At 42.8% G+C, this 15,155-nt stretch overlaps 1 protein-coding gene across 2 annotated transcripts in view; it reads right to left on the bottom strand.

Annotated features, from left to right (window-relative positions):
• Positions 1-610: 610 nt before the first annotated feature.
• DLGAP1 (DLG associated protein 1) overlaps positions 611-15,155 on the bottom strand; it is a gene marked incomplete at both ends in the record, with an annotated part of 138,962 nt that continues 124,417 nt past the window's right edge. For both annotated transcript variants that reach the window (XM_080610083.1, XM_080610084.1), the window contains 4 exons: positions 611-820; positions 3,692-3,844; positions 4,953-5,044; positions 14,445-14,863. In XM_080610083.1, the coding sequence (XP_080466209.1) occupies positions 611-820; positions 3,692-3,844; positions 4,953-5,044; positions 14,445-14,863 (874 nt within the window). The remainder of the gene's footprint in view (positions 821-3,691; positions 3,845-4,952; positions 5,045-14,444; positions 14,864-15,155) is intronic.

Raw genomic sequence — 15,155 nt, 5'->3', positions numbered from 1 at the left:
CTGCTTTAAAAAAAACAGTAATAAAAAGAAGGGAATCCGAGTCTTAGTTCCTTTCATCTTTTGTGAGGAAGACGGCAGAGTCCGAAAGGATCACCCTGCATGACTGAAATTTCCAAAGTCCCCTACAGTTTGATATTGCTGTACACTGGGTAACAGACTAGCTTTAGGTCAACTAAAGATCATGAGTAAGTTAAACGGAGCATCTACTGTACAGGTGGCGGGTGTGTGGAAGTCTGAGCGCTGCGTTTATTTATTTCAAACAGAAACTGAAAAATAAAGACGGATCGTACTCGTTTACATGAGGCAAAGTGGCAGCATCAGTACATGTGACAAAGCATCGTGATGGCATGGGCGAACCTTCAGAAAGCAAGGGTGATTAGAGGACATCTCTCGGAGGACCGACAACTACGCCACGGCAGTGGAGTTCACTGGGAGCATCTGGGCGGCTGCGCATAGAGAGAGGGGAGGGGGAGAGGAGGGGGCAGAGAGCGAGAGAGAGAGGAGGAGGAGGAGGTACAAATACTTTGTGGTGACCTTGAGCAGGAGCCTAGAGGGGCAGATTATACATGAGGCTTGTCTTGCCAGAGAGAGTCCTCCCGGTTGGATCCCTTCATAGCCTGGTCTGGGCTTCGGGGATGTATATCTCAATGCTTTCGGCGCTCTCGGTAGCTGAGTTCTGGCGGACCGATGCAGCGCGCTTGGCAGCCATCAGCCGTTTCCGGGCCTCTTGACGCTGCGAGCTTTCCAGAGAGCGTTCTCGTATGAGTGGCACCTGACCTTTCGATGGCTTCTTTGGCACTGGAGGAGGGACCCTTCTCTCCTGATCAAAGCAGAAGGTTAATGGCATTATACAGCTTCTCAGGGAAAGGCGGGAAAAACTAGGATACGTCAGTAGTTAGAACACACATTTTACCTAAGGTTTGTTAGCTCTTATCTGCCTTTCTGTCTTCAGTGAACTGGCTTTTGTGCTCAAGGTTTCATAAACACAGGGCAAGGGCAAAGGGCTACTTCTCCTCGGGGCCGAGGCCCCCACCGCTAACCACTTAGTGCGGCTCCCCGGGGCAGGGGGGATCCAGGCGTCTCCTCCTGGTGCCAGGGGCTAGAAAGGAGAGCATCAGACACGGCCTGCCGCCACCAGCACAGTCGTGAGCGGCTGGGGAGCGAGCACCACTCTCAGCGAAGGAGCTCTGGAGAGCCCCGACTCCTGAGCCACCCTCTTCTCTACGTGCGTAACACACCAGGCGCTGTTGCAACACGGAGATACCGTGGCTTTGGTGTTCCCAAATGCAGATGGGAACTAGCTGCCTGCAGCTGGTGCATCGGAGTAAGTGCTGTTAAGAAACACCATATATTTATGTATATGTTTTGTAGTGGCTTCATGACTGCTCAAAAATCCCGCAGTTTGGGGCTCACTGTGCAAGCTCATAAACTCTAGCCTCCTGCTAAATAGGCATGACAAGCTACAATCAGATAGAAACAGAAAAAAAACCTGGTAGGAAAAGCTTAAGAGCCATTAAGAGAACATGCATTAATCATCACGGTGGCAGCTAGCTCCAGATACACGATCAACAAGGAGGACTTTTATGCGTATCCTGGTGCATGTACACACACACACACACAAACCCAACAAAAAACCCCCCTCAGAGAAGGATCTCTCCCAAAAAAGAAAAGTGTATTCAGATCTGAATTTCAGGCGGCCACAAAGACTTTGTCAAGTTAATTAGATTGTCTTTTAAGTTACATCCCCTTCCAACTGTGAACATGGTCTCTGAGCGAAGGGATTTTATCGCACTACAAAGGTCCCATTCTGCCCTTTCGTTTTCTCTCATGCTGCTCACAGCTTCCATGGCTCAAAATATAAAGGTGCTTAGTTACACTTATTCATACTTTGCTTTTTCTCTCCATCCAAGGATTAATCTATGCTGCTTAAAAAGGGACCAGTGGCAAAGGCCAAACGCAACTGCAAATATCAATTCCACAGAAATTGTTTTCTTCTTTCTTTTTTTTTTTAATCCTTTTTAAGATAGATGATCTGTTTCATCTAAAATCATAGACAAACGCTGTTGAAACAGGAACACAGTGCAATTTGTTAAAATCTTTTACCTTCCTACTGTGGGTCCCTTTCTTCAGCACTACTCAACTTCCTTTAACCCATTATAGTCTTCGTTTTGTTGGAAACTCTTTGAAGTGTTTTTTTCAGAAGCAAAGAAAAGGCACTTTTTTTTTTTTTTTTTTTTTTTAAGGAAAGCTCTCATTTATCACTGCAATTGCAAACACTCGGCCTACCCGCTTTACTGTAAAAGCTAATGAAAGGCCAGATACCAGCGTTTCTGTGCATGCATGTCTGACGGTTTTAAATTCCTTTTTTTGATAGAAACTGGAAAAAAAAGAAGATAAGAAAATGACTTGCCTTCAGTACCTTGGGCTAGGAAAACACATTCCCATTCATTCCCCTACAAAACACACTAGGTGTGCACAAGTGGTGTGAACATGGCACTCCTAAGTCAGGAATGAGTATTTAGTCTTGATTGGAGGAGGAGGGAGAGTGCTACCAGCACTGCCTTTGCAAGCTTCCCGCTGCAAGATTAATGGGGTTTGATATTATTACAGTTATTTGTCCAAAAGAAACACCACTTTGGTCAGGAGCAGCCAGCTGATCATCAGTTGGGGCAGCCCAGACTCCTGTCTGAGCCACTGTACCTGTACGTCATGTTCCCCCTCCTTCTGGTGACCCTACCTGTCAGCTGCATTCACTCCTATCAGAGGAGCCACGGTGGAAATTCAGCCATCAAATTACATACCTATAGGAGCGCGACATTAGACTGTTGATTCCTCTAGGAATGGGTCTGGCTTTTAGGGATTTTTTTGACACATTTTTGTATTTTGGCTCACCCAAGTGCTGTTTGTCTTGATGCAGATAGTGAGAAGAAAAATAAGGCAATGGTGCCAAATGAGAATGGAAAGTGAAATGTGGCTCACAGTTGGAGATGGTAGTTTTTCATGGTGACAGAAGACAACTACATGTAAAAAAAATAAAAGAAGACCAAAACTCCAGATGATTTTTATGCTACGTTGGGTAAACAACACTACCAGCAAAGTGAACCTGTTTATGAAATCACCCATTAAAAAAAAACAAAACCCAAACCAAAATAAATTAAAAAATTAAACAAATGGACCAAAAAAAAAAAAAAAAAAAAAAAAAAAAAAGTAGTTCTTTCATGTGACATTTTGGAAGGCATATTTTTGATATTGCTTTGTTTGTAATCTGGTTACCAAAGTCAGTGATGGTTACAGTGCTTTCCTATTTTTTTCAGTAACACAACCTAGAACTCTTGCTATATGCAATAATATGAACCGTAAATGTGATTTATTTAATTTTAAGAATCAATATATAAGGCAGTTCCTTCCAACGATTGATCGTCTAATATGATTAAATGTAAAGCTTAACAAAGTACCACATTCCCATTATCCGATTCACAAAGACAGATTTGGTTTAAAAATATGCCTGAAACATATTACAGATAATATCCCAGATGATTATTATGTAAACATTGTTAATACAATGAAATTAATTTGATATGAGCTTCATTTCACATTTTTAACGTCAACGCTGTAACACAGAGGCCTATTTAATCTGTCCAGTATTTGTGCAGGGTTTTAAATGAAGCATACAAAATCTACAGTGTTCTACCTTCTTGTCATGAGGATCCATCTGTTTCCAATTATTGGCCTTTAACTGATGAAGTTCATCAAATTTCATACTAATATTTTCTATGGACAACTGCAGCATATCCCAAAACCCTGCTAAATCCTGGGAGGTCGGCCGTGGATGTGCATTAGGATTCTGTGCAATAGAAGAAAGAAAAACACATTGGCTTTAGTACGCCTTAATGTAAAGCATTTGTGCGAATGGTTAGGAATCTCGCTAGCAAAGCAGTTTCAGCGGATCCAAGCAATCAGTGAGACACAGGGAGAGAAGCAAAATGGAGCACTACTTACTGGCATGGGGTGTTTCAAGGAGTCTGGCTGGGTGTTGAGGTGCTGTGCCCCCACAAATCCCCACTCACTGAAGGCAGTGGTTACCCCCCGTGGACCATGGGGAAAGGGCATATGGCTGGTTCCCTGTGGCAGAATCTGCCTAGGGATGTTCCTGGGCACAACTGGTTATATCCTAACCCCAGTGAAATGAATCATCAGCCTCATCTTCACTTTCGTGAGGAAGGGTTCCTTGCCATGTTCACACTTGTAAAAGGACTGATACCTCTGCATATGTACATTTGCTGCGTGTGCAAATAGTGATATATCAATGTGTGAATGCCCTTTCCACATTCTGAGAACCTAAGGTTTAACCAAGAATAACCTCTGCAGGGTGAAGAGCTCACAAGAGAACATGCAAAAGAATAGTGCTTTAGATACAAGGTGTAAAATGTATTTTTATTTACCAACAGGAATATCATTCTTTGCCCTTTTAACCCTCTGGAAAATTATTTCTCTCTTTTTCACTTACTGGAGTTGTGGAACATGAAGCACCAATTTTCAGTGGTTGACTTTCTTGTATTTCTGTCTTGTTTAGTACAGATTGCATGGAAAAGCCCCACTCATGAGACTTTTGGTCCACCTTGAAAGACTAAGTTCTTTTACCCAAACATCTCTGTGCCCATGCAAACTGAACTCACGAGAGCAAGGGACAGGTCCTTACTCTTCTGAAGTCAGTAGCAGAGCCTCAGCGTTATTTCACCCAAAGCTTTTTGCTTGTTGCTATCTTATGGCTCTAAAGCCATTGTGAAGCTCATGCTGATACTGCTAAGTTTCACAGAGATACTCCCAAATTCATATCAAGGCCTTTACGAGAAAAACTACCATATTAATCAGAAAATCTATCTAGTCTAGGCATTATTGTTCACAGGGTTAGTAAAAGGCACACAACAATGTCTAGCAGAAAAGTTACATACCAGGTTTTCTTCGCAAAGTTCTCTGAACTGGTAAAATTTCTGGGCCATGAGAAGCTGGGCACTGCCCACTGCAGTTCGAATTTTCCCTAGAACTGAGAGGAGAAGAAATGTAAGTCACGACGCTTTCTGTGTGGCAGGCAACTGAAAGCTTATAAAAAGAGAGGAGAAAGCTGCACAGTAGTCATCTCTGGCTTTCAAAAAGTATGTTATATCTTATTCGTGGATTAGAAAGAAGCTGATAAATCTAAGGCCAAATCTGCAGTAGGCAAAAATACTAATCTGCTGCTGCATCTTACTCATTCCTCCCATGAGACCAGCTATAACCAGCAAAGAGCACTTCCATGGCACTATAAATGTGGCTAACTAAAAGCTTTTGCAACCTGCATAGAAAGCTCACCAGAAATTACACCTCTCGTCATCACTGTGACCCAGGCTCAGGCTCTGAATACAAGCCAGCTCCCTGCACAAGCACACATGGCTTTCAATCCCCGTGATGCCTTCCCTGCCGCGTCTACCAGCATTTCTGCCACCTTGCTTAGCAACTCAGAGCCTTGTTTTCAGGTTTAGCCGTGTGTTGTTCAATCAGAGCCCCAGAAAGGGAATGGTGATTTTAAATCACGCCAATGAATCTCAATTGCACCCTCTGAGTATTTTCCAGTGAGCATAATCTTGAGGCGGCTTCTGCCTTTGACTGCAGATACTGAGGCATACTTCAGGGAGCAATCACATCCTGGCCTCTCGTCCTTGCTGGTGACCTGGAAGGAGATGTCAAAGAGTCCTAGCCCAGATCCAGTGCTTTTTGGGGACTCCTTTGTACAGACAGCTGGGTACTTATGGTGTCTTTGGACTGACTGCATGCTGTGAAGGACTGCAGTGAACCAGAAGACAGCCCATAGTGAATGCCTCTGAATAAAACAGGAGCTCATACTGTTTTGATTGCCTTCAACCTCACTGAAATGGTGGGGTTTTACTGCTGCAAGGGGTAATTGAGAATAGACTACTGAAAACAAGAGGCAAAACTGGTGCATTCAGAGACCTGCATTTTCCTAGAGCTTTGCTGAGTTCTGGTCCAGGGGGAGTATGTGTGTGTGTACATTCGTGTGTATACGTCATAAAAGAAGCAAGCAAAGCAGAAACAGAGCAGAAAGACAGACAACTGGTATATTAGGACAGTGAATCTAAAGAAGAGAGTGTGATTTTGGGGACTGCTGGTTGAAAGAAAATTGATGCTGTGAGCAAGAAAGCAGCTACCAGTTTGTTTGAGACTTCCAGTGCTCAGGAAAAAGAGCCCAACAACTCTGCTATATGCACAGTCTTTAAATAAACAGGTTGGCACTGTGGATGTATCTGGCTCAAACATTAATTTTCCCTTTTGGCTGAAACAACTTATTACCCCCCAATTCTCTTGTTAAATATTGACTTAAAAACTAATTTAAATTAGTTAAAAATTTTTAACACTTCATTAATGAAAAACATGAATGGCAGCCACTGTGTCACAATTTTCACTAGCACAAATTCATGGGTATTTGCATTGTTCTAGCCCTCAAATAAACACAGCAACTTTTCCATGACAAATTTACACTCTGGATACATAAGGCAGGAGAGGGAGAAGCAGGAAAACCAGAGAGATGAAGTGGCCTGCTCAAGGTGAGCAAATTGTTGGCAGAGCCTAGAAGAGATATTAGTCCTAAGCTGCCATCCTCTGTACCGTCCCTTGGGCAGTCGCTTTTTGTGTAAAACCTAACACAACAGTAGCAGAGCTCCACTGGGAAAATGCTGCTAAGTATTTTGACTTACCACAATGAAAAATCAATAAACAGATAAATAAATAAATAAATACAACTTTGCTGTAGCCCCTTCTGACAACTTTTTTTAGGGCCTCAGGGTCCTGTGACAGGCTACAGTGCATATCCATGGCTTGTGCCCAGAATGCCACTATGCATTCTCTCAGGGATCCACTTGTGAAGCCACACGGTAACAAATACGATGAAGTCTGTGTTCTGCTCCTTCAAGGCATATAGCTTTTCCTTCAGAAGCCTTCAAGCTCGCTTCTTAAGGCTGCTGAAGAAAAAGTGGGATGCAGAGTTCATTTATACTTCAGACATAGAAAGGGGAAATGGGAGAGGGAGTCTTTACACATTTTCTTTCCAGAAACTATAGGAAAGAGCTCTGTGAACACACACAGAGCCCAGACTTTCATTTTGTTCCCAGAACTCAGCTCAGCACTGCCAGGAAATAGCCGTGAGCTGGAAGATTCACTAAGCAGAATATTTTCAGCATATTGCGCAGGGAGTTTTGCACACAACTCTCATTATTGTTAGCAAGGCTTGCGTGTCTAATTCTATGCGCATAGTGCTGAAAATGGACCCCTTGGTGTGTCTAGTCACTTATGCAACCCAATATGCAAACCACTCAACTGAAAGGACTTTTCAATAGTGGGAGGAGCTACTCCGGGAGCTTTCATGTGGTTCCCATTGTTATGAAAACTCTTCCCACTGAGTGTATTTCGGAACAGCTGCCTCATCTGGAGCTTGGCCACTCTGATGCTTCCCAAGACTTGAGGAGGAGAGAGAAAAAAAGTCTCTCAACTTCTTGGGACAAAAAAACCAAGATGAGGGGAGCTCTTCCTGGAAACCTGCACCACCCAAGCTGGAAATCACATCCCAAGCATGAAGAAATGTAAATACACCTTGTTGGTGATGGATGGGAACGTGCCCCTTTCTTTGAGGGAAGAAGAGCTTAAAATTCAGAGATCTCAGCAGAGGGAAAAGGAAGTCCTTGTCCTTGGCTGCCTAGCGACTGGCTATTTGCCTAAAAACCATCATCCCAGCTGACTGTGGGATGCATGCTGATGCTGTTCTCTATTGTTGCCACTTCTGCTGTAGCTGCGGCTGTATCTAGTCAAGTGTCACTGATTCCTTGCCCCTCAAAAGCAAGTGGTCTGTTAATGTGGAACCCGTCAACAACCAACTCTGTCACGGAAGTTAGGGGAAAAAAAAAAGACAAAGCATGCAAAAGACTGAAAGGAATCTCTCCAGAAGGCACAAAGCCTTATCAATAGCCTAAGTTTTGCTTCCAAACGCACATTGCTTTGGTGTTTCAAGGCAGAGTGCTTGTTTTGCTTACTCAGTCAAAACCTTGGATATCAAAGAGAAAGGCCAAGGTATGTTAAAAAAACCTAAAAGTGAAAATAGACTGATACTTTCTTAGGTGAAAAGCCTGCAATATTTGAAGTACCAAGAAAATAAACGGAATTGCAGAGATAATAGTCAAAACACATCAGAAAAGAATCAGGAGAAAAACATATAAACATTCAAATTGATGTGTTCAGTTAATAGGATGCAAACGGAATGTATAAAACCAAGCAACAACAAAAAATACCGACCCATCAAGATACAATCATAACAGATTTAAACACCTATATAATGTTATTCATGCCTGCTTTCTATTCCATACAGGGTTATACAGCACACTCAGCACTGTTGGATCTGAATACCTTCCAGTAATGCATTAAGCAACATTATTAACATCCATCATATGCTTTGCTGTCACCCCTTCCCCAGGGGGAGAAGTGTGTGTACTGCAGTGCTTTGTTTTTATAGTTTGAATTTTTCCTTACCCCCCTCCTTGCTTTGACCTCTCTTCCTTGCATATCCAGTTCTCTCCTGTGATGACTTTTAAGAAACAGACATGCCTATTCTGGAAAAGCTGATTTCATATAGATAGTTTGATATAATTCAGCTACTGTGGAGTGCCTCCTCACTATTACTGTTCTTCACCAGGGGACACAGAATGTTATTCCAAGGTAGACACATAGCAGTGGATTTTCTTGTGTGTCCATCCCCCAACCCATTCGCCTTTTAAAATGTTCTTAAATATAGACTTAGATTAGCGCTGTTCAAGCAGTAAGTTCTCACTTCTTGTGGTTCTAAGAACTGCATGGGACCTACTTTGGGATTGTAAAGCTCTGTGTATCTCCCTTCTTCATGTCTTCATGGAAAAAGAAATGAAAAAAAAAAAAAAAAAACAAAACAAAAAAGGAATTGCAAACACAAGCAAAAACCAGTGATTGATACTGTCATCTTGGAGAGAGACTGTGTGTGTGACAAGGATATCAAAATACAGGAAAACAAGAACAAAAATCACTTGCAATGAAAAGTCATCACGTAGAAGCCATTGAAGTTTTGAGAAGCAGCAGCATTATTTGGCCCTGAACACCAACCAATCTCTTTGCATTTCAACTTTGACAGGCTCCAGGGTCTAACAAGTGAGGAAGGAGGCACTTAAGGACTGTGATTATCAAATGCCCTTAATGTAAGAACAGCTGATTGGTAGCAGGGCCCAAGCTAGGGAACAGAAAACTAGCGACTTGCTTATTGCCCCAGGACCAAGTGGTAGGAACAATAGCCGAAATTACAGGGACACAGCCTGACATTTGCGTTGCAGATGTTGGCTGGGCACAATGCATATGAAGCAATCCTGCCATAGAGCTGTCACAATCCATTTCCAAGCCAGGATGGACCAGCATTTTAGCCTATTCATGTTGACAGACCTACATTTAAATAACGCCAAACATGACAAAAGCCAGGAAATTCAAAGTTAAAACTACTGCTCAGGTCTTAAGCTGGACTATTAAGGAAAAAACAGCCAAATGGAGCAAAGTATGAAGGAGCAGTCCTTGCTTTGAGTCATATATATACTTATAGGAGTGATCTCATTGAAATTAATAGGGCTGTCTGCATGAGTAAATGCTGTTCACTGGGAGTAAAGCAGTTTCCATGTGTTCTCTGACTTACTTGGCATTTATTACCACACTTCATGTTTTTTTCCCTACCTAGATTGTTTCCTTGCTTGCGGATTTCTCTTTTTTCCCTTGCTAGCCTTTGGACACTGGCAGGGCTTCCAGCCAGGAGCTGACTTTCCTTGGAGAAACCCTTGTGTACGAAGAAGTCCCTTCTGGGGAGAAAAGAAAACCAGAACAAGAAAAGGATGCCTCGGGCATATGGCCAGAGGAACGTAGCCAGGGGGATTCCAGCAGGACTCTGGCCACATGTCAGTCTGGTGACTGTCCCTTTGCAAGTCTGCATCAGCCCACTGCAGGATGAGGCTGCCTTACTCCTCCAAGCGGCAGGGACCAGGAAGCTTGGGGAAGCCCTGCAGAGGACTGGCAAATGGTTTTCCTTGCTTGTGGCTGAGAGTGATCTCATGGGTCCCCTTTTCTTTTGCCATGCACAGCTATTACAAAAATTACATCTTTTCCTTAATTTTCTTCTTTTTTTGTTTAGCCTTCACTCTTTAAGTTTTCTTTTGAAACAATCAAAACACACTAAATCAGCACAAAGTGTGCAAGTGTTGCATAATTTGCCAGACCTGGCTGACTTTGCAGAGACTCTGGTCCTGAGCAGCGAGGTTATTGTACATTTGAGGTCAACCTTTGCTCACAGACTAGCCCAGAGGAGTGTAGTATACACACAAGACAGTTATAATGACAGGTCTTGTCAGAGCCGTGGTTTTCTATTTTAGTTTTTACTTGATTGGCCTGACTTGTCTTACCACTAAACCCACATTACACCTGGCTTGTGGTGAATCAGGCCCACTGTTTGCTTCTGATGCTTATCTTCGCATCAAAGCCACATTACAACCCCAGTGAAAGAGAAACATTTCTGAAGCAGGGGAGAAATCAGATCCTCTGGTTCTTCCAGAAGGGTTAATGCTCCATGTGAAATAAAACAACAGCAAAAAATCCAGCAAAAGCCAGGCTGAGGCCATAGGTGTATGTTTCCATGTCTACTGCCACTGGGAAATAAAGTGATTAGAGGCTGCTCACTAACATCAATGTGCTGGCAGCCAGGCCTGTTGCTGCTAATTCTGTGTGTAAATGGTTACTCCAGAGTCCTGAGCCAAAAGTCACCACCAGTCATGAGGCTCTGACTATATGAAATTTTGCAAGTTTGAGGCAAGAGGTAAAAGAAAACAAAAGAAGGTAAACAACTGATTGCACTTGAGGCCTGATCCAAAGTGTCAATCATTTCTCACAAGGGATTCAGCCTCATATACCTAAGAATATTTTTCTATATGTATAAATATATAAATACATAAATATTCTTAGATATATATTTATATACCTCTAAGAATATTTATGAGAGCCCTACAGTTTGTAGCCAATGTCCTGGTAACAGCAAAATACATGGAAACCATATCAAGTATCCTAGCTTAAAGTGTGAGTGGTGTTCATCTGCCTGTTACACACTCCACGGCTCTATCAAAAAATGATTTCAGATAAAACCAGCATATACTATACAATACAAAATTCATGGCGGAAGGGGAGCCACATTTCTCTATATATTGGCATTTCATCGTGCAGCCACTGAACCACAGCTTGTTTTTATACACAGCAGCAGACTCCATTTCCCAGCTAGAAACATTCAATCCCATCTGGTAGATTCATTCCCAGCTAGATAATACCCAACGTATCTCTGTAACATACAAGCTACTGTCAAACAGCAGCGAGCCGTCTCCCCGAGACAGCTGTTTCGCACAAGGGCCGCATTGTCTGGAGGAAGCACGGATCATTTTTCGCGGAGCGCCGGGGGGACGAGCCCTCTGTCAGCTGCCATGGCATCGAGAAAACCTCGCTCATCACACGTCCTCGTTATTTTGTTATCTGGCCAAACACATGCTGGGGATGTCAGGTTGAAAACAAAGGATGCGTTCCCTGCTCTGGTTGTATTTCACTAGGAAAACCAAAGAGAACACACCTCGTCTACGCTTTTCCTCCTTCTCTTCGAAGTTTATAAATGTATTAAAACAGACATATTTTGAGGCAGGATTTGTAACAGCCAGGCTTTTGTTTCGGGCACTGCTGAGTGGGCAGAGCAGCTCTGGCCATATGCTTTTCCTTGGCACCAGGTAGAGCGGGGCGTGCTGAGCCACAGCAGAAAGCCCCGTGCAGCCTCTGCGGGAGGCAGCTGCCACGTGCTGGAGCGGCCGGTGGCACCACACTAAAATCAGTACCTCACTGTCGACCACAAAATCCGAGTGACCCGTTTCCCCTTCCTGTTGCCAGTGGTCACAAAATGTGCCAGTCAGAAAAATGAAGAGGAGGAATAACCCAAAGGACACATGCCATGTGTGCTGTAAGGAGGCATTTGGAATAGCCTGCTGAACCACTCATTTATCTTCCCCATACTATCGTATCTCAAAGACACCAAGACACTGACAGAAAATTCTATACGCTTTCTGCATGTATCAGCCTTGTAAAAATTCACTTCATGTTTTTTCCCAAAGTGAACAACTACTTTGGTGTACAAATAAAATATCTGTAGTTTTTTTCCATTATTATCAGCTCATAGAATCATAGACTCTCAGAATGGTTTAGTTCCAACCCCCTGCCACAGGCAGGGACACCTTCCACTAGGCCAGGTCGCTCAAAGCCCAACCCAACCTGGCCTTGAACACTGCCAGGGATGGGGCAGCCACAAGTTCTCTAGGAACCTCTCCCAGGATCTCACCACCCTCATCATAGAAAATATCTTCCTTATGTCCAGTCTAAGTTGTTGTGGAAAAAAGAAAGCAAGCGGGCTTTGTTGCTTGGACTTACAAATGTTGCGTGCTTCCTATTATTTGTTATGTGTTCCCACTTGTTTTTCAGGCTAAAATCTCTTACTTCATGAAGCTTATTCCTTGCATACTAACAACAGAAAGCATTTGTATTCTGATACATGTTCAAAGAGATTTTTGAATGTACTGATGTAAATTAAAAACGAGGTTCAAATATTCTAAAACTTGGGGAATCAGGATTTGCTTTGAGGGCCTATCCTTCTCTATTATTGCCTCAGAAGAAATTGTTAGCCTGTTATGTAAAAGAAATTTTGTAGTAATAGAAAACCTTAACATACCTTAATGTTATCTCACACTTTCCATTAGATGCCAATTTCCAGTTGCTTACAATAGTATCTATCTAGATCAAACTTCTCTATGGTTATTTATTTCTTTCATTGGGTTGAATGGAAAGTTACAGCAGAAACAGCTTATGCATTTCTAAGAATTTTAAAAAACATAATTTTTGCCAGTGTTATTTTTTTTCTTCCATAAATCAAAACCTCCACATCAGAGCGATGCATCCCAACAGTGAGGAAGACAGGCAAAAATGCCAGGAGGCCTGCATGGGCAAACAAGGAGCTCCTGGACAAATTCAAACACAAAAAGGAAGCCTACAGAGGGCAGAAGTAAGGAGAGGTAGCCTGGGAGGAATACAGAGAAATTGTAAGAGCAGCCAGATTAGGAAAACTAAAGCCCTGGGAGAATTAAATCCAGCCAGGGATGTCAAGGAAAACAAGAAAAGTTTCTGTAGATACATCGGTGATAAAAGGAAGACAGGAAAATGTGGACCCTCTCTGGGAGGAAATGGGAGACCTGGTTACCTGGGATATGGAGCAAGCTGAGGTATTCAGTGACTTTTTTGATTTGGTCTTCACCAGCAAGTGCTCCAGCCACACTGCCCAAGGCACAGAAGGCAAAGGCAGGGCCTGGGAGAATGAAGAACTGCCTTTTGTAGACGATAAGGGCCAAGAACATCTAAGGAACCTGAAGGTCACAAGTCCATGGGGCCTGATGAGATGCATCCATGGGTCCTGAGGGAAAGGGGGGAATGGAGTGGCTAAGCCACTATCCATCATATTTGAGAAGCTGTGGCAGTCTGGTGAAGTTACCACTGACTGACCTCCATTTTTAAAAAGAGGAAAAAAGTGTGACCTGGGGAACTAAATTCTGGACAGGGAGGCACATGTTTAGCTTTTCTTCCCTAATTAGATTGAATGAGCAAGACCAAACCCTTCTTCCTAATGAAGCCTTACTTACATTTCCATTACCTTACAGGTGGGGTAATAATTCTGGAAGTGGTGACAGCTGAGATGCAGTTTGCATGTGTGTGGTTTTTATCACAGAATATGGAGAGCTTCTTTTACCAGGAAGATCAAAGAGGAATGAGAATTGCAAGGGAGATGATGGGAGGCTGAAGAGGGGAAGAGAGGACGAACAACTTGGAAGCACTACTGAAATCTCTTTCAGTTGGGAGGAGCATCTGAATATCCTGCTGCCAATCGCCATCTAAAAAGGCAACTAAAATATGAATTTAATGAAAAGGAACTACTGTCTGTTCAATTATATTATGAGGTTATGAGAAGAGATTTCAAATGAAAGAGTTAAGAAACATTAATACTACAAGATCCCTAACCACGCTCTCCTAATTAGCCGTTGAACTATGCAATCCCAAAAGCTAATACCTCTGCAGTTTCAGAAGTGCCGAACATTTGCATTCCCTGTCAACTTTAATGAGGATTATTATATACATACATATAGTCCTTTTGAGAATCACTTCCATAGCTTCATTAGCTAAATAAGAAAGGGCACGATACAGAATTCACTGGAGTAAATTTGACCTATATTAAATACTTCTTCGTAGTTGCAATATTATTGTACATAGTTACTTACTGTCCTCAGGTAAGTTGTTTTCCCGTTCTTCTCTCTCCATCTGTTGGCACCAGCCCTCCATACGATCTCGCTCTGCCTGTAGTAGCTTCAGAAACCAGTGGCCATCTCGTGGGCACACTGACCTTTGAACAGCTTCCAGATGATCTTCAGTAATAGAGTCAATCCAGGGGTCAGGAGGAGGTAAAATTGATGGATCAAAATCTGTATCAAAGTCATCGTCCACTGCACATGCATGGTAATGGTTTCCTGACCCTTGTATGCTAACGGTGGAGGTGCTTGCATCTCGGGAAAATTGTCTTGATATTTGTCCAGAACACGTATTGTCCTCTTGAGGGTCGATTATTTCAAAGTTCTCATGGAAATCCAGGTCTGCTTGCACAGCTGTTGTTACGCTATTAGATCGTGTAAACCTGCGAAAACTTTGGAGACCACAAACATAAAATGTTTAGGCAGCTTTTTCTAGGTAACTCAGTAAGAAAACTTTCTGAGATTCTGCCACTCCTCCTAAGACTGGCAGTCATACTGGGGTGCTTTTTCTTGAAATATCAGCATAAACTTATTTTCTCATTGCAAGCCAACAAACAAGCCTCTCTTTTTTTCCATGTAGGCTTACTGTTTATTGAAGGAAGTACCCCTTATTATTGTGTGGCTTAGAAAAACCAGAGGCTAGCCCAAGAGACAGCTAATGGTGTCAGTAGCTCAGGATTTTGG

Source organism: Psittacula echo (genome assembly GCF_963264785.1).
Source record: "Psittacula echo genome assembly, chromosome: 2".
Classification (NCBI taxonomy): domain Eukaryota; kingdom Metazoa; phylum Chordata; class Aves; order Psittaciformes; family Psittacidae; genus Psittacula; species Psittacula echo.
Note: the sequence above shows the minus strand (reverse complement) of the source record. Positions and strands in the feature narration are given on the sequence as shown.